The 20,124-nt window shown below is 43.3% G+C and overlaps 1 protein-coding gene across 2 annotated transcripts in view; it reads right to left on the bottom strand.

The window, feature by feature from the left end:
- Positions 1-2,535: 2,535 nt before the first annotated feature.
- Positions 2,536-20,124, bottom strand: part of LOC123657391 — a 32,380-nt gene continuing 14,791 nt past the window's right edge. Inside the window, exons 7-15 of one of the 2 annotated variants that reach the window (XM_045592942.1) lie at positions 15,644-15,786; positions 13,998-14,145; positions 13,830-13,858; positions 13,199-13,354; positions 12,872-12,976; positions 12,254-12,337; positions 11,056-11,112; positions 5,517-5,689; positions 2,536-3,122 (exon numbers count right to left, since the gene is read on the bottom strand). In XM_045592942.1, coding sequence (XP_045448898.1) covers positions 3,053-3,122; positions 5,517-5,689; positions 11,056-11,112; positions 12,254-12,337; positions 12,872-12,976; positions 13,199-13,354; positions 13,830-13,858; positions 13,998-14,145; positions 15,644-15,786 — 965 coding nt within the window. In that variant the 3' untranslated portion in view covers positions 2,536-3,052. Of the gene's footprint in view, positions 3,123-3,752; positions 3,830-5,516; positions 5,690-11,055; positions 11,113-12,253; positions 12,338-12,871; positions 12,977-13,198; positions 13,355-13,829; positions 13,859-13,997; positions 14,146-15,643; positions 15,787-20,124 lie in introns of those variants that run through there. The other variant, XR_006743706.1, reaches the window with a different exon arrangement.

The raw sequence follows: 20,124 nt of genomic DNA, 5'->3' as shown, positions 1-20,124 counted from the left end.
ACTGATACCGATACTGACTCCGATATACACTACTATTAAACCCTATCTACCCTCACTTTCACGCCGATGTACGAATAACACTCGGTAACGGACCAAAGATTTGGAAGAAAAAGTTTTTCGTTTACGAGGACATCGTTAGGGTCGATAATCAAATTATTATTAATCGGCGAGGTGATAGCCGGCGTACGCGCGCCGAGCCGATTGCCGCAGGACTACCGCGAGCCCGTTTATTCATTATCTTTATGCGTTGCAAACCTGTCCGAAGTCGTCGGCAAACGTCTTAACAAACAAATACGATACTGATAAAATTGTCACACTTGTCGTTGCGATTGTTCCTACCGGTACGAACTCGTGACCTTTAGTCCTTAGCTACCTTTTACCTTCTCACTCTTCACGCAGTAGTATCGTAGGGTAACGTGTCGCGTGAGCGTTACCAAACAAGCGGCTACCTTACCCAGATATTTGCTTACACATCACATAATCCTTTGACCATTTCGATGTGCTATCACAAATATCAGTCAGTCTAAGAAAAAGCACGAAATCTCAGCTCAACCATTGAAACATTTCAGCCTATCGCAGTCAACTGCTGGACATAAGCCTGCCCAAGAGCGCGCCCGACCCCAGGTTTCTGCAATCCTCGTCCAGCCTTCTCCGGCAATTTTACATAGATCGTCGCTTCAGCGGGCCGGAGGGCGTCCCACAATGCGTTTGCCAACACGCGGTCTCCACTCCAAGACACGTTTGCTAATAATATTTCAATTTTAACATCAATCTCTTTGACCAGCTAGCTGCGATTTGCGATTTTTTTTCTTCATTTTAATAGCCTTAATTATTTCCAGGTTCCAGAGCCAGAATTTATCGAGTCAAAAAGCAACGATTTACATATATCAGATACAATAAAAAAGTATATTATTTTTATTGATTAGATTAGATGACAAAATTCCAGTCAATATTAACATATTATTTCCTGATCTCTTAATTATCTACAAGTCATCGTACAAATTAAAAAATAAATTAAAGGTCTAAGGTAGAGTCGATAAGTCACTTGTTTTACTTGACTAAAATCATTGAACTCCGACGCTAGCCCCAGTAGTCTCATGTCTACATTCAAATACTCGTAATGTATCTTAATTGGGCTAACGCTAATTCTAATAGTATGAAATAAACCTAAGATTGCAAGTATGTAAGGATCGAAGTATGTAAGGATCGTAGCAAGTGAAAAGAAGTGGTCTCTGCCTACCCCTACGGGAAAGAGGCGTGATTATATGTATGTATGTATGTACCAACTTTCGTGTGCAGCTCCGATAGTTCCTCGGCGACGCTAAATGAAAATAAATCCGATATTGTGTTTTATAAAATTAAAATAAACGACTACGCATCAATATTTAAAAGCAGGTTATTTGATTCATGAATATTTATACAATATAATTAAGTAATGCAATTAAATTATCTTTTTTTGAAATAACGTACTTTTCATGCAAATACGAGTTGTACACAGACAGTAAACAGATATAGTGTTACAATATTCGAAAGGTTATAGTTTGACGCTCGACCAGAGCTTGCTACCTTCTATCGTCTATCAATATTTTATATTCGCAGTACGTCGTAATGCTTTTGTTACAAATCCCTACTAATCATAAATGTGAATGTAGGTTTATTTGTTACGCTTTCACGCGAAAACTTCTTAACCGATCATCGTGAAACTTTTTACACATATTTTAAAAAAAAAATCAATGCGAGCGAAGCCGCGGGTAAAAGCTAGTATTCTTATAAAGACTATAAGAAATTTCAATCCGGCAATCTTACGCCTTTTTTTGTACAACTAGGTCGGCAAACAAGCGTACGTGCCCACCTGATGGTAAAAGATTACCATAGCTTATAGACATCTGCAACACCAGAAGCATCGCAAGCGCATTGCCGACCCAATCCCCAATCCCCCCCAGGAGTTCTGGTCACCTTACACACCAACAGGAATACAAAACTGCTTGAAAACAGTATTATTTAGCTGTGATCTTCTGTAAGGTCGAGGTACTACCCCAGTCGGGCTGCTCCATATTTTGAGCATAAAATTTCCTACTGTACCTCAGTTATACGCCTTACAGTAATAGCCACAACCGGTACCCAATTGTTCATAGGAATTAGCAAATTATTTGTTTCAACGATTATAAGATAATGAAACGTCGCTTTGGTCTTCGAGATAAATATAATTTTATCTCTTCTTGACGGTTTATAACGTACGTGAGGTTGCTGTAGCATTGCAGTTAATGCCGTGTTATATCATCGCTTACAATGATCGATTTAAAACGACTCAATAACATAATGTGTTGACATTTTTAGTAATTTATAAATATTTAATATTTGAATGAGCAACGAGTTGGCCTGATTTAAGGAGACTAATGTTTGATAACAATTTTATGAGACTACATCAAGCACATTTAAGAAAGAAACATAAAAACATTTTAAAGAAACATTTAATTTTAGGCTTAATTAGATAATATACGGGATACAGGGGAGAGGTGATGTAAAGAAACAAAGTTTGCGATTTTAAACGATAGCTTTAATAAGTTCAATTAAATTACAACCAATAACTTGTACAACATCTTGTAAACCGTATCACGTGTAAATGCAGTCGCGACGACGACCCCCGTTACAAAATTTATTTATATAAAACATTTTAATATCATAACTTTATAAGGTCAGGTACGTATTTACTATGAGACTTCCATATTTAATTGTCAGCGATTGGATTTAATCGCCAAGGGAGTGATGCTGTTGATTAATTTTGTATATCCGCGGAAATGCTTTAAAAACGAATTAAAAGCTAAACTGGGCGACGAGACTGTAGCAATTTTATCAAAAACTAGTTATACTAGACGCTCAAAATTGCAAGTCGATCCATTAAAATTATTAATTAGACAGTCGATAATAAACTATAATTAAAACCAAAACCCATAACAGAAGTAACTTACTCGAAAGCAATATAATTAATAGAAAGTTTCAACGAATTCCTTATCGACATAAATAGACATAAGGTACCCCAAGCGGGCGGGCGCTAGCCGCTGGCGCTCGCCACTTTCTTCATGATGAGGTCGATCTGCTCGTCGATGCGCGGGCTCGTCCCTCTGCGGACCGAAACGTCTTAGCTTCACTCGATGCTTGCACAAACTTTACTATACGCTTCGGCCTGTAATATCCCACTGCTGGGCATAGGCCTCTTTCCCCATGCAGGAGAAGGATCGGAGCTTAATTCACCACGCTGCTCAAATGCGGGTTGGCGGATATATTCTCTACTATGAGTAACGATCGCTATCAGGTGTACATGATAACAACCGGGACCGACGGCTTAACGTGCTCTCCGAGGCACGGTGGGGAGACCCACAAGGACTGCACAAACACCCAGACCATGGGAAACGCCTGTGTGGCCAGTACAAATGTTTGTCATGTGCGGGGATCGAACCCGCAATCGCCAGCGCAACAATCCATGGCTGTGACCGTTGCGCCAACGCGGTATCAACATAGTAAAAATTGTTGCAACGTAATAAAAAACATCTGTGGCACAAACCAGTGCCGTCAGCGCGGTAACAGTAATTCACAGTGAGTAACAGAGAGCTGCTGTCGCAGCTAGAGTTATGTGTGTCTTGAGTGAGAGTCGCGTGTGTGGCGAGTGTGTGTCTAATGTGTATCGAGTGCGTGATCGGTGCATGTCGCAAGTGTGTCGAGCGAGTGTCGCGCGTGTGTCGCGGGAGTGTTACCGGAAGGCGGCGGGGTCGGGCCCCACGAGCGCCACCAGCTGCGGCACGTCGTGCGAGTGTGTCGAGCGAGTGTCGCGCGTGTGTCGCGGGAGTGTTACCGGAAGGCGGCGGGGTCGGGCCCCACGAGCGCCACCAGCTGCGGCACGTCGTGCGAGTGTGTCGAGCGAGTGTCGCGCGTGTGTCGCGGGAGTGTTACCGGAAGGCGGCGGGGTCGGGCCCCACGAGCGCCACCAGCTGCGGCACGTCGTGCGAGTGTGTCGAGCGAGTGTCGCGCGTGTGTCGCGGGAGTGTTACCGGAAGGCGGCGGGGTCGGGCCCCACGAGCGCCACCAGCTGCGGCACGTCGTGCGAGTGTGTCGAGCGAGTGTCGCGCGTGTGTCGCGGGAGTGTTACCGGAAGGCGGCGGGGTCGGGCCCCACGAGCGCCACCAGCTGCGGCACGTCGTGCGAGTGTGTCGAGCGAGTGTCGCGCGTGTGTCGCGGGAGTGTTACCGGAAGGCGGCGGGGTCGGGCCCCACGAGCGCCACCAGCTGCGGCACGTCGTGCGAGTGTGTCGAGCGAGTGTCGCGCGTGTGTCGCGGGAGTGTTACCGGAAGGCGGCGGGGTCGGGCCCCACGAGCGCCACCAGCTGCGGCACGTCGTGCGAGTGTGTCGAGCGAGTGTCGCGCGTGTGTCGCGGGAGTGTTACCGGAAGGCGGCGGGGTCGGGCCCCACGAGCGCCACCAGCTGCGGCACGTCGTGCGAGTGTGTCGAGCGAGTGTCGCGCGTGTGTCGCGGGAGTGTTACCGGAAGGCGGCGGGGTCGGGCCCCACGAGCGCCACCAGCTGCGGCACGTCGTGCGAGTGTGTCGAGCGAGTGTCGCGCGTGTGTCGCGGGAGTGTTACCGGAAGGCGGCGGGGTCGGGCCCCACGAGCGCCACCAGCTGCGGCACGTCGTGCGAGTGTGTCGAGCGAGTGTCGCGCGTGTGTCGCGGGAGTGTTACCGGAAGGCGGCGGGGTCGGGCCCCACGAGCGCCACCAGCTGCGGCACGTCGTGCGAGTGTGTCGAGCGAGTGTCGCGCGTGTGTCGCGGGAGTGTTACCGGAAGGCGGCGGGGTCGGGCCCCACGAGCGCCACCAGCTGCGGCACGTCGTGCGAGTGTGTCGAGCGAGTGTCGCGCGTGTGTCGCGGGAGTGTTACCGGAAGGCGGCGGGGTCGGGCCCCACGAGCGCCACCAGCTGCGGCACGTCGTGCGAGTGTGTCGAGCGAGTGTCGCGCGTGTGTCGCGGGAGTGTTACCGGAAGGCGGCGGGGTCGGGCCCCACGAGCGCCACCAGCTGCGGCACGTCGTGCGAGTGTGTCGAGCGAGTGTCGCGCGTGTGTCGCGGGAGTGTTACCGGAAGGCGGCGGGGTCGGGCCCCACGAGCGCCACCAGCTGCGGCACGTCGTGCGAGTGTGTCGAGCGAGTGTCGCGCGTGTGTCGCGGGAGTGTTACCGGAAGGCGGCGGGGTCGGGCCCCACGAGCGCCACCAGCTGCGGCACGTCGTGCGAGTGTGTCGAGCGAGTGTCGCGCGTGTGTCGCGGGAGTGTTACCGGAAGGCGGCGGGGTCGGGCCCCACGAGCGCCACCAGCTGCGGCACGTCGTGCGAGTGTGTCGAGCGAGTGTCGCGCGTGTGTCGCGGGAGTGTAACCGGAAGGCGGCGGGGTCGGGCCCCACGAGCGCCACCAGCTGCGGCACGTCGTGCGAGTGTGTCGAGCGAGTGTCGCGCGTGTGTCGCGGGAGTGTTACCGGAAGGCGGCGGGGTCGGGCCCCACGAGCGCCACCAGCTGCGGCACGTCGTGCGAGTGCGCCGCCAGCCGCGCCAGCGCCGCCAGCGCGCGCCACAGCGCCTCCTCGGGCGGCGCCCACGCGGCCAGCTGCAGCGCCGCCATGCACAGCTCCACGCACACCTCGTCGAACACCTGCGGCCAGTCACGATCGACCGAGTGCACGAATACGACTATCTTATGTACATTCGTTTAGCCGTGTGGTTACGGCAGTAAAGAATATAGCCACCCCTATCTTCCCTTGGGTGTCGTAAGAGGCGACTGAGGGATAACACAGTTCCACTACCACCTTGGAACTTAAAAAGCCGACCGATGGCGAGATAACAATCCAACTGCTGGCTTTGAAATACACAGGCCGAAGACGGGCAGCAGCGTCTTCGGTGCGACAAAACCAGCCCTGCGGTCACCAACCCGCCTGCCCAGCGTGGTGACTATGGGAAACACACATGAGTTCACGCCATTTTTGGCGCGAACTTGAAGAGGTCTATGTCCAGCAGTCGACTGCGTTAGGCTGAAATGATGTACATTCGTTCAAGTTCCGAAGAACTGGTATAGTCGTCTAGATCGATAGACATCGATGAAAGTATTGAATACAGAATTAAAAACGACGTATCGTCGTCGACGGTGCCTCATATACATTTAAAGATTACGCTTATTTCTAACAACATTAAAATGCATTCACTAAGTTTGGAGAGGTTAATTTTAGCACGAACCCTAATATCGTATTAACAGGATTTAAAACCAGTTTTGGATCGCTCACCCACTGCCGGTGTGTATCTGTATATCTTTATTTATTTCGTTTGTTTTAAATCACAACTTAAACAAATGAAGTCATTTATACTTCCAAAATTTCTAAGAATAATTTTAGTCTTGTTTATATGGCATTTAAATACGATCTAGATTTTATGATATAAAATTTAAATAATCAACAAAAAATTCATAATTAATTAACTCTTCTAAAAAATCCGTTTCATAATGCCCACGTATCTGATTGTCGTTATATAGGTAGTTTTGTTTTTCGACATTTTTATGCGTAGTATTTAAGGAAGAATTAAATCTATCTTCTGTCATCTAACTAATCAATCAATAACAATGAAATTTATTTGTGAGACCTTAACAATATTCTTGCATTCTACTGCTCTACATGGTTCCATTACAAACGATATGATCACACAAAAGAAAAGTATTGTGTCTGTGCTGTACGACTACGGCAGTCTAGAATTTAGCCACGCCCCCCCCCCCCTTTTTTCGCCACAAAGGTATAGCAAAGTTGCACTACACCTTGGAATCATTAAAGCCGGCCAATGACGGGATAACCATCCTACAACGGAGTTTTAATACACAGATCGAAGCGAGCAGCAACGTCGTCGGTGATAAAGCCATCCCCGTGATCTCCAACCCGCCTGCTCAGCTTGGTGACTATGTGCAAAATCCTAAAGATTTCGCAACAGAAATTTTGGCACTCGGTTCCCGGTAGCCCCACTATTCCCGGCTATTGCCGGTGTAAGCTGGACCCGGGATGTCAGGTGCGAACTTGGGGAGGGCTATGTCCAGTAGTGGACTAACAATAGGCTGAACTGAGTGACTGTGTGCCACTAATTCTTATTAGATTCTGATATAATGGGGTCTATTGCCGATTTTACCCTATCGAAATGTCGATTTTACCCTATTGAATAGATATCCAACATTGGTTTATTTTGAGGATTTCCGCTTACAATCACTATCGTAGGCGAAATATTACATGCTTTTATATTTAATTATGTTTTTTTTTTTTTCGATTACCGTATAGTCTTCAGCTCTTCTTTCACTAGCATTGCGCACGCGCATTCTATCGCTCGGACTCTATCATTTAGTCTGATCCATTTTCTCTCGTCAAAGTACAGCCAATGTCACGCAGTGACATTGCATTCCATTAGCCAAATAATTTTCGGTTTCAAATTGAAATGTTTTTTAGTTTTATGATTGCAATGCAATGATAAAACTATCAATTAATGCAAAAAATTTAAAAATCGATTATTAGTTTAGGAGTCCATCGCGGACAAACAAAGTGACGCGTATTTTATATATTAAGAAAATAGAAACAGCAATCAGGTTATAGTCATGGCATTCATATTATAATCTGATACGATCACTATTTAATTCCAACACAAACTATTATAAAACATCGTTAACAGAAGAAAATAGTAAATATTTTACGACCGTGGGTTCAGATGAGATAACATCGATGTCTTTATAGACATTACATACAGTATCAGAAGTAGAAATTTAAATTAAACAAACGTCGAATTAGTAATTTATAATTGTATTTCGAGCAAGCGAAAAAAAACCCAAATATCAATTACATCGACAAGTAGACGAAAAAACACACGTAAAAAAAAGTCGTCGAACTTCCTCATTTTTTTTTAATCTGTTAAAACAAGTAATTTTTGCATTTATAATTTATACAATCATGAAAATATTAACACAACTGGAAATCATCACGTCACGTGAATAATTCAATTATACCTCGACACAAATATTTAAAAATGTATGCCAAGTCAAATTCAGGATTATTTAGTTAGAAGTTATTTGACTGTGATCTATCGTGTGCAAAGTATTTCTGCTCGCAGCAATAAGATAAATATATAGTTGCATACAAATAAAGCAATAAAAGTGTTCCCCTGAACGGCGCCCGAGGCACGCTTGCAATTGAAATATTTACTAGCTGATAAGAGGATCAAGGTCGCGGGAATCCCCTGCATCTATTATGTTGTAATACTAGCGGTTTGTGCTGACTATGTCCAAATTTTGAAATGGTTACATATAAGTATTGTACAAGTATATTATAGTTGTTGCGTCTAACAACAACAGAATAAAAAAGTCAAAAAGTTTGAGGCGTTACTGTGTTCAGACTCATAGCATACGGTAAAAAGATTTCAAGACCATAAACTTTCGTTTTTAGCTTATAAACGAGTAAAGCCTATTTTGAAAAAGTGTTAATACCGCCACTTTAAAAATATACTCATACCGAAAGAAAACAAGGAAGGAAAAATTAAAAGTTTCAAGCAGACGGGTATGTTTACAGTACGGCCACATCATCATCATCATCATTACAGCCTATACAGTCCACTGCTGGACATAGGCCTCCACAAGTTTACGCTAAAAATAACGTGAACTCATGTGTTTTGCCCATAGTCACCACGCTGGGCAGGCGGGTTGGTGACCGCAGGGCTGGCTTTGTCGCACCGAAGACGATGGCCACATCATGAGGAACTCAAAATACCAGCTGCTTCGACTTATCATCCAGAGCAAGATCCAAGGTAAGCGTAGTGTGGGTCGTAGAAGAACATCTTGGCTAAAAAATCTACGCCAATGGATTGGGAAAAGCACCCGTTAGTTATTCAGGGCCGCGGTATCAAGGATACAAGTTGCCAAAATGATCGCTAAACTTCGTGAGAAGATGGCACTTTAAGGAGAAGAAGAAGACGGGTATGTTTGGTGATCGACTTAGAGTTTTCGATCAAAAGGATGCGTCACTCGGTTTTGTGGATCGAACAATTTCAAGTTTTTAACCGACTTCCAAAAAAGGAGGAGGTTCTCAATTCGACTATATTTTTTTTAATGTATGTTACATCAGAACTTTTGATCGGATGGACCGATTTCGACAACTTTTTTTTTTAATCGAAAGGTGGTGTGTATCAATTGGTCCCATTTAAATTTATTTGAGATCTAACAACTACTTTTCGAGTTATATCTAATAATGCGTTTTTACTTGACGCTTTTTTCGTCGACCTACGTCTACGTTACGTTGTATTATACCGCATAACTTTCTACTGGATGTACCGATTTTGATAATTCTTTTTTTGTTGGAAAGTGGATATCCCTAGTTTGGTACCATGATAAGGAAACAGGATCTGATGATGGGATCCCAGAGGAATCGAGGGAAACTCTCGAAAATCCGCAATAACTTTTTACTGGGTGTATCGATTTTGATAATTTTTAATTTAATCGAAAGCTGATGTTTATCATGTGGTCACATATAAATTTTATCGAGATCTGATTACTACTTTTTGAGAAATCTTTGATAACGCGTAGTTACTTAACTATTTTTTCGTCGATCTACGTTGTATTTCTCTTCGATGTAATTGAAGTCGGTTTTTTTTTCGTTTGCGAGCAAACACAATTATCACTATGAGCGACAATCCGATTCGAAGATTCCGAGAATTCTTTTAAATTTTCACGAGATTTTGTGGCGATTTTAGAATGAGTTCAAACTTTCAGTCACCTTTCTTACCTTTACGATTAGACGACGATGAAATTATTCAAATTGTAGTTCTTGTTATGTTAACGATTCTACAATGGGTGTATCCAATAAATCCAGTCTGATTTGTATCAAATATTTTTCCGTTGTGGTAAATAGTTCAACATTGCCTACTTTTATATCAGGTAGGGCAATGTTAAAGAGGTCGAAGTTCATATGTCCACAATGGAATGAACCTGGACAATAAAATCTTACAGATCATTGTTCTCTCTTCAGAAGCAATCTTCTAATTTCTCTTCTTTCTTCTGGGTAGGTGCTCATGTACTTCGAACGTGTCGCACGTTCAAAGACAGCCTACAGAAAATATCCAATGTATGGAGCGACGGACCATCTTCCTTATTAACAATTGAATTTTTTATCTTTTAATTTAGTTTACCAAAAACGAAACAGCTTAAGTCACTTTCTTAATTTCTTATAAATAACTTCCATTTAACATTTTTAGCTTTTGTTTGTATTTCTACCTTTAAGTAGGCAACAATTAAGGACGCGGTAAATGTAACCAATTATCAGTATAAATAATAATAGCGATAACGTTGAGTTATAAACATATATGTTTATGAAGGATCAGAACTGCGCGCCGGAGTTCGGCAAATATTTACAACAAACTACAAGGAAATTAGATTATCGTAAAACGTGGTCTATTTTACATTGTATGCTGTGATTAAATTTTCCTTATAGTCTTCTTGTTGGTCGGAATTTCCACTCTTGTCTTTGATCACATATTTGATGCATAGGCATACAAAAAAAAAAATATAGTATTTTATTGAAGTTGACTCTTATCGAGTATACTTAGAGAAGTAGAGAAAGTAGAGACTTATTAATTTAGGAATAAAAAAATATAGAGTGTAAGAAAGTGAACAGTAAGACGAAGATCTGAGAGAAAGAGAGAGAGTGACATTTTGTCGTGTAACGTCTGTTGCGAAAAAGAGATAGATATATCACGGTAATCGTTCACAAGGAGCAAACTGCAGTCGGGTGTTGGACCTGCCACACACATTTTTTTAATAGTTTGAGTTTTTGTTTGCTTTTCCAGTGTTGAGAACCACTGCAATAATCTCATTATTATGACCATATGGTGGGACAGTGGTGCGAGGTGACTGAGTAAAGTGGGTGGTGGGTGTGGCGGGGCATCGCTGTGGTGGTGGGGCATCAGCAGCAGGTGTGCAGGTGTGCAATCGTGTATGTCTGTATGTGTGTGTACCTTGCAGCGCGCCTTCGCCGGCAACTGCTTCCGCAGCGCGGCGCCCAGCCCCAGCCGCTGCAACAACACACTTCTGCAGGAGACTGGCCACCGACCACTTTTAGACTCACGACACACTTCGATATTTTGATGGAAGAAAAACACCTTTAGATATTATACAAGATTCAAACTGATATTTACTATTTGATCTTAAATTGTAAGATACTTCAAAAAGTATCAAAATATAGGAACTTAAAACATTGTATACATGTCGGAAAGAAAGCAACGACGAAATGAAATACGAAGAAGAACCGGTAAACGGTTTATATGATTGCAATACAAACAAGACAACAAGTAATTAGTTTTGATGTGTTAGAGAACCACGAAATCGTGAAAACGTGTGTTATGACACTGAAACGGGCAATGTTAGTAACAACGATGGCTTCGAAAACAATTTTGAAATGTGATTGAACGTAATGAAGGTAGAAATAGACATAAATTTGTTTTATCTTAAAAAAAATCTACTACTCACATCCAGACATGCAGAAATGTCTACATTTTAAAATTTTTATTTAGTTGTTATTATCACATATGAATCAATTTTCAATATCAAATTTCAATTATATTTTTGCAATAACCGGTGTAATTATTCAATACAATGTCTTGTGTTTGATTTTCCTAATTCAAGCTGTCGCCAAAATGTCACTTGAAGATTATTTTCTCAGGAACTATACTTTTTTTGTTTTGAAGTACTTCTTATATTTACACGTAGATCGTACATAAGTCGTAAAACAACTTTACACAGACAACGCTACGCTATCAAGCGAGTAAATTTGCGCAGGCATTTCTATTAACACAAATAAACAGGAAACTGTCACCGCGTTTCTTTGTTGAACTAACGAATCGCAGATAGCGTTTAAACTCATTTTTACAGACTTTTAGGATTTGGTAATTTGACAGTGCTAATATTTAACTAAGAATGAAACATTAATCTCATATTACATACTTATAAATATCAGTTATTTATTCAGTCATTTACCCTTCGTATAGTAAAAGGCACCGTCTAGACGTAATCTTTAGTTAAAACCCACACACTTATTTTGTCTCGGATCGGTACGACGGTTTCTAGGCTCAAGGCTCACCTATGTGTATCGGCCACTAACGGCGGTAGAGTAGGAGATAGTAATGAGAGCGAAGCGATACTGACCACAGTCTTTACCTCCTTGGTGGCGATGTTGTAGAGCAGCGCCGTGCCCGCGTCGCGCAGCGCCGGCGCCTCGCTGAGCACGCAGTGCACGCACACCTGCGGGCAGCGGCGCCGCGGCTTAGTGGCGGGCGACGTGTGGCGGGGGGGCACTGGGGAGCGTGGGGGACACTGGGGAGGACGGGGGCAGGGGGAGCACTGGGGAGCGTGGGGGACACTGGGGAGGATGGAGGCAGGGGAAGCACTGGGGAGCGTGGGGGAACACTGGGGAGAACGGGGGGCACGGGGGAGCACGGGGGAGCGTGGGGGAGCACGGGGGAGCGTGGGGGAGCACTGGGGAGCGTGGGGGAGCACTGGGGAGCGTGGGAAACACTGGGGAGCGTGGGGGAACACTGGGGAGACAGGGGGCACGGGGGAGCACTGGGGAGCGTGGGGTGGAATAAACAGCACGTGGGAAAGTGTAAGAATACGGAGGTTCGTGTCAAGTATATGGAAAGTATATGGAAATACGTAGAAAAGTTGTAAGAGCTTACTGTATGAGAGTAGTTTTATATACTCAACGGCCTAGGGAGAAAAGGCCTAAAGAGAACAAGAGAGAAAGTTATTGTATGCGAGGCAGAGAAAATGACTTACTTTAGTGGTGACACGAATATTGGACAGCGTTTGTCCCTCGCTCTGCCACTCGCTGATATACAGCAGCCACTCCGACGACGACGTGTTCTCAAACAGGTTGCACATCTGCGGGGTAAGGACCACGATTAAAAAGACGCACCAAAATAAACGCAGTGAGGGTAGATATAATATACAACGACGTCCTTAGGACCATCGAACCGTACCGTCACGGATGTGTGAACTCGGTACAATAATTAAACGCAGAAGCGCAGATATAATCAGCACAGCTGGATATATCCTGCATAGATGGAGAGCAACTCGTGTTAGAGAGCCACAGAACACACTCACGAATATGGCGAGCGCGAGCTGCTCGGGCGGGGGCAGTCCGTCGACGCGGTGCGCGAAGGCCAGCAGCGCGTGCGTGCGGCGGTCCTGGTGCAGCAGCAGCGACACGTCGTCGCGCAGCGCCGCTGCCGCCAGGCAGCGCAGCGCGCACACGCGGGCCTCGCTCGCCACGCTGCTGTCGCGCAGGATACGCCCTGGATGACGAATAAACGTCTATTTATTATACAATGTAAGTTTTAACGTCTCTCTCGTAATTCCATTCTGTTTCTATTTTCACCTTACCTCCTTCTTATCGCTCTCTATTATTCACCATATGTTCAATTTTATTTTCCTCTATTTCAACCTATCTTCCTACTCATATCAACATTACCCCTCTCTCTCTCCCAATCGCTTCCTCTTTTTTCTCTCTCCCAATCACTCCCCCTCTCTCTTCCAATCACTTCCCCTCTCTCTTCCAATCACTCCCCCTCTCTCTCCCAAACACCCCCTCTCTCCCAATCACTCCCCCTCTCTCTCTCTCCCAAATACTCCCCCTCTCTCTTCCGAACACTCCCCTTCTCTCTCCCAAACACTCCCCCTCTCTCCCAATCACTCCCCCTCTCTCTCCCAAATACTCCCCCTCTCTCTTCCGAACACTCCCCCTCTCTCTCCCAAACACTCCCCCTCTCTTCCAATCACTCCCCCTCTCTCTCCCAATCACTCCCTCTCATTCTCTCTCCTATCATCCCTTTTCCCTATCAATAACGACCAAGACATCGCGGTTCGGTGCTCAAATGTCGAGACTCTACTATCTCACGCTCACCGATAAAAGTGAGGAATTCGTCGCCGAGCACCCAGCTGCCCTCGCCCTGCACGAGGTACTGTTGCAGCTCGTCGAGGCTCTGCTTCTCATCCGCCGATAGCTCGACGCCCTCCAACGCCTTGCTGAACGCTTCGAACTCCTGTGCGCCCTGTCACGTTTGTCGAACTTAAATTGTCAGATTCTTAAATTAATCTTCGTGTTTAATTTAAAAATAAAAAATTACAAAGAAAACGGGTATTCAATAATAAATTTTAAGAATGTTATTGTACGATAACGCTACCGATAAAATATTTTTTGACAAAACATTAAGTAAAAATATATCAGTTTACGCGACTAACAGTGTCTCCTCTTCCAAAAAGATTGTAGAGTCAAGGCAATATAAAATTAATACTACACTCGAATCTATATTTGTAAAATAAGTAACAAATTTATGAAAGCCATAATTTTATCATATTTGGCTCTCATCGCGGTGTGCATCATTTCCGCCCACCGCTGGCGAGACATCAAGTCCTGACCAGCTTGTTTACGACACGTGTCTTCTGGACACTTCTGGAAAAGTTTAGTGTAATGACTCATATGTAAACATTTGCGCTTTTGTAAACCCATTTAATTTTCTCACTCATGCAATAGTGTCGAGTTTGAGTCACGGTTAAAATGAGATTCCGCGGCAATATATTATGTTACGTTCATTTTTAGGGTTCCGTGCCTCAAAAGGAAAAAACGGAACCCTTATAGGATCACTTTGTTGTCCGTCTGTCTGTCAACACCCTCTTTCATAGGAAGACGTCGAGGTATCAAGCTAAAATTTATATCAAATACTCAGGTCTACTGTCCCTTGGAGCTGTGAATCGAAACCAACGCAATCAAAATATACAACCGTTTATGCTGAAAATTTTCGACACTCGCAAGGGAATCAAAACCTACAGGGTACTTCTCGTGGTCTTAGAATCTTGAAATTTGGTACGAAGTAACGTCTTATAGCACAGATAAAGCAAAAATTGAGAAAAGCATAAATTTTTAGTAAGATCATATAATATAAATATTTTGAAAAATTTTGTACGGAATCCTCGGTGCGCGAGTCCGACTCGCACTTCTTGGTCAGTTTTTTAACGGAATTTTACATAAACATTCGCAGTGCTAATGCAATTAGGTATATTGATTTAAAAATTAAAAATAATAACATCCTTAGTCATAAGTAGCTTTTGCGTTTAGTGTATTTTAGTCAATTTTTGTGTTACTCGAGATTTTTGAGTATTTCTGCCAATTTTATATTCAGGACATTTTAATTTTAAACTATAAATAGCATGTACTAGAAGAAATCATCACAACGATTATATTAGAAACAATAGGTTACAGCAGCAGATACATTATTAAATAAATGACGCCAATTTTCACCTCGCACAATTGATGTGATCAAATAGTGTGTCAAAATTGGAGTCATTCACTCAACTGAATATTCGTTATATCGAGGCTCAAATCGAAGAGACAAGCTAATTGAAAAACCGAACTCTAGCATCGACAGTTCAGCCCGTAACAACCCAATGGTGGGCATAGGACTCTTCCTCGATGTACATCTCCAATTACAAACTTCGTATATCACCTAGGTACCACAGGTACAGAGACCTAGAAGTGACGTCATTACTCACGTCGATGTCCCGGAAGACGATGGGCGGGTCCCGCTCGCGGCGGCGCTGCTCCTCGAGCTGGCGCTCGTCGGCCTCGGCCTCCAGGTCGCGCGAGCTCGGCCCCGCGCGCTCCGCCGCCACCGCCTCCACTGCCTCCGCCATGGCTGCCGAGCGCCCCTAACTTTAACTACTTTATTCGTCGAACTCGATTGAGACCCAGCCAACGACACAGTCTTGGATTTTGGTTCTGTTTTTCTTGTGTATATTTCTGGATAGCTGACATAGGATTAATAGCTGTGATAGAGAGTGATTTTTTATTTTCGCTTCAGCCTGTAATATCCCACTACTGGGCATAGGCCTCTTACCCCATGTAGGAGAAGGATCAGAGCTTCATCCACCACGCTTCTCCAATGCGGGTTGGCGGATATATTCCCTACTATGAGTAACGATCGCTATCAGGTGTACATGATAACAATCGGGACCGACGGCTTAACGTGCTCTCCGAGGCACGATGGGGAGACCCACAAGGACTGCACAAACACCCAGACCACGGCAAACACCTGTATGGCCTGTACAAATGTTTGTCATGCGCGGGGATCGAACCCGCAACCGCCAGCGCAACAAGCACAATCTATGGCTGTGATCGTTGCGCCATCGCGGCGTCATTTTTGTCGACGGCGTCGTTTTTGTTTTTATTTAATGCGAAACAGGTAATATCGGTCTTGTCGATAGTATATGATCTGTTCATTAGAAGTAGTAATAAAAACTTTTGAATGTCACCCTAACGAACGCTGCATACTCGCCCATCAGTTTTATCGTGAGATAGCTAATTTCGAAGTTCAGGATTAGTACACATTACAAGCAGTTTGTTGGACAAAGTTGAAACCACAGCCTAGTGTTTATCCTGACTATGGTTGCAATAATTAAACTCTATGCACAGAAGCACCATACAAGTTTGTGAGACGCGTAAATATTTTGAAACAGCTAAGATTAGGAGTTTGGTCGATAGCATGAAATAAAGCAGAATATAAGGAAAAAACAATATCTATTCAGATTACTCAATTGTCTTGTTTATAACATACTATTTCTGTTACTGAGTTTTAGCGTTCAGTTCAAGGTCTATGAAACAGACTGCACTGCTCCAGACAGCGGATATTAAACAGATTTAGACCACGCGCGGCGCTCACAACACAGTTATTGCTCGTCGACGACGGCCGCACTCACCGCTGGGTACTTTGGACTACGCATCTAACTACACTCTTTACTGAGATTTATAGAAATTCTTATCAGTTTCTTGCATATATAAACGAGTCACTTATGAAAAAGATTCTTCAGAAAATTCAAAAAAAAATATATATAGGTTACATACCCAACTAATCAAAAATGCACTACAACACTCGATCTATTTCCAGACGGTTAGAAATAGAACGCGAAACAGTTAAGACAGCTGGAGGCACGCGGTCACAATAGACTAGCGGGTTCCTGGGCGCACGTGGCGTGCTCTGACTGCTATAAATACTGCGCGGACGGGGACAGCAGGAGCGTGTCGTTGGCTGCACGCGACTGAGCGCGGTCGGCCTGGCGCCGCGCCAGCCGCCCGCCCCGCCGCCCACCACGCTCACCACTCGGACCCCATCGCTGACCACTCTCCACGATCAGAAGATCAAAACTAAATAACACTGCTCTCAGATAATGTTGTGATCCTGTGGTGAGTAGGGAGGCCAGAGCTCCTGGGGGAGGTCGGGGTAGGGTCGGCAACGCGTTTGTTGACCTACTTGTGTAAAAGAAATGATCGCAGCATTGGAGGGAACCCAGAGATCGGTGGTAGATAATCAGGTTAACTACCTGGGTTTCAGGCAGGGAGGTTGGCGAGGGTGGCACGTGGCGAACGCGAGTGGAATCGCGACCTATTTGAGGACCATTTAACCCGGATGAAAATAGACGAACGGTCGATCACACTGTCTAGTGTTACGCGTACGATTGCTCTGCATAGGGGTTATTCTCATACCCAATATATGAAAGACCTTTTCTTTCCTAAGCATCCATCGATCTTATCACATTAGAATATCATCTCTTTTCTCTGTCTATCGAGTTGCGTAAATTGCAACTTTAAACCCATACTCTACAAATATAATGAAACGCTATAATCACGCCATTACAGAATGTGTTTAAATTGTTAGGAACAACACGTTGGCGTTTCCTATACGCTCTCAAAAGACTTCTAAGAGTGATGAATAACTTCCTACAACTATTTCATAACCTAAAATATAGCTCTACATTCGAGTAAGTAATATTGAAAATGGCAAACACACACACACACACGTACGACATTTACGTAAATTAAAATTAGTTTTAGTACCGTAGGGTTCAGCTGGGTGTCACATCACATCGCACTGCGCAAGGGCAGCAAGTAGCTTGTTATCTCTCGAAGAAGTCAGGTAAACATTACAATAAGGCATTAGGTAACGCTCCGACCATCAGCTTCCAATTTGACGTTCTAAAATTAAAGTTATCACATAAACTGCGCACGAATGGCGTCAGAAATCTATCGAAAATACGGTTTATTCTTTTATTTAAAACAAAACTTTCGAGAATAAGAAAAATTTGGAAGATTGAGCAGAGGTTTCTACATTAGTTGGTAGTTAATTTGTTCTGCTGCATTCGTTTTCATTGACAATGATGGGTACTTAGATTGTTATAAAATGCCAATCCCACGAACTGTAATCGTGTGATTGTGACCATGGCCACTGCCACTGACTCCTACGTCCTGTCGGCTGACAATCGCAATAATAAATAGATAGAAAGTCTCGAAGACGATCTCATAAATAAATCTATGTGTAATAAAATGACTTCAGATTTAATTTTAGTCGTATTTACGCTATGAAGAAAACATTGGTAGCTTGAACTCAAACTACTAGATAAATGCTTTTCAAATTAGTTAAAAATGTAAAAACTGTGTCACGAATAACGCGGCCGATAAATATATATCATTGTTTACAGTTTTGTTGGCAAAAATAATTTCATATTTTCATAAAGTGCGATTCCAACCTAGTCGTTGACAATTCATCAAATGTTACAGATGATGGACAGTTTAGGGTGGTACAGTAAACAATTAATAATATATTATTTTGATAATATAATAAATCACTAAAATTAATAGCTTGTTACACAGACATGTGTACTATAATAGTAGACTACCTACTAGTTAACTAGTCTTATGTCTCAGTCTTTATTCCAAGATCTGTTGGATTTATACCGACTTTATAATTCAGCGCCAAATACAAGATTTTTTTTATTGAACCAGGTATGGCTCACCTTATGTTAAGCGATTACCGTAGCCTATAGATGCATGCAACACCAGAAGTATCGCAAGCGCATTGCCGACCCTGTCCTTAATCCACCCCAGGAGCTCTGGTCACATTACTCACCGCAGCAACACAACACTGCTTGAAAGCAGTTTTATTCAATTCTTATCTTCTGTAAGGTCGAGATACTTCCCCAGTCAGACTGCTCCAGATTTTGAGCAGGACATTGCCTGCTGTGCCCTACATCAGTTGAAGATATTCAGATATTCGTAATTGTTAAATTTTATCAATTAAAAACCCAGCTGTAAGCTAAGATTTAAATCCGTCTACCGCGACATATTGAAAGAGAAAAAAAAACAATTGGTTATGCCGAATACAATGACCCGGAGCGTTGACTGTTGGCAAGCTGACAGTATGCCAAAAACTCAAATAAATTACAATTAAAATAAGATACAAACTAGCTATACCCGTGCGAATAATTCGCACTACATAAGTATAATAAAAAATATCACTACAGAATTACAAAAAAATGTGAGTTGATTTGAAATTGAAGGAAAAATTTACTGACTGTCAATCATGTTGACGTTGTTTCAAAATTAAAGCCGTCAGATGGCAGCATTGCTGTATTGTGTCTCAATGTATATCTATATATATAATTTTAGTAATTAATTAATTTACAAAAACAAAAGCAATAATAAATTTCCTAGTTGTTGATGACGGTAGAGCAAGCAATTATCTATAAAATGATAAATAATATATGTGGAGTAATTATGAGGTTTTTTAAAAAGGGAGGCAAACATCTTATCAAGATAATCAAGATATCAAGGTTAAAAATTAAATAAGTATGTTATTTTAATGTACTAGCTTTTACATGTAGTTTGTGTATTTCATTTTTAATGCTATGTATAAATCAAGAAAATATATATAAATTGTTTCTTAAAAAGAAACTTAAAAATATCCTATATTCTGAACATATCATATCAAGTCGCAAATCATATATATGGTCAATTTCACAAACAATATTATTTTATTTATTTATACTTTACTGCAGACTTACAATAAGAGCATTAAAAAGAAGAGAAAAAAAAGCATACTGAATAAAAAGCAAAGGCGGTCTTATCACAGACAGTGATTTCTAACAGACTACCCGTCTATAAAGGAAACATTTGTAACATACATATAACAGGCACACGGTGA

The sequence above is a fragment of the Melitaea cinxia genome, chromosome 10, assembly GCF_905220565.1.
Source record: "Melitaea cinxia chromosome 10, ilMelCinx1.1, whole genome shotgun sequence".
NCBI lineage: Eukaryota > Metazoa > Arthropoda > Insecta > Lepidoptera > Nymphalidae > Melitaea > Melitaea cinxia.
Note: the sequence above shows the minus strand (reverse complement) of the source record. Positions and strands in the feature narration are given on the sequence as shown.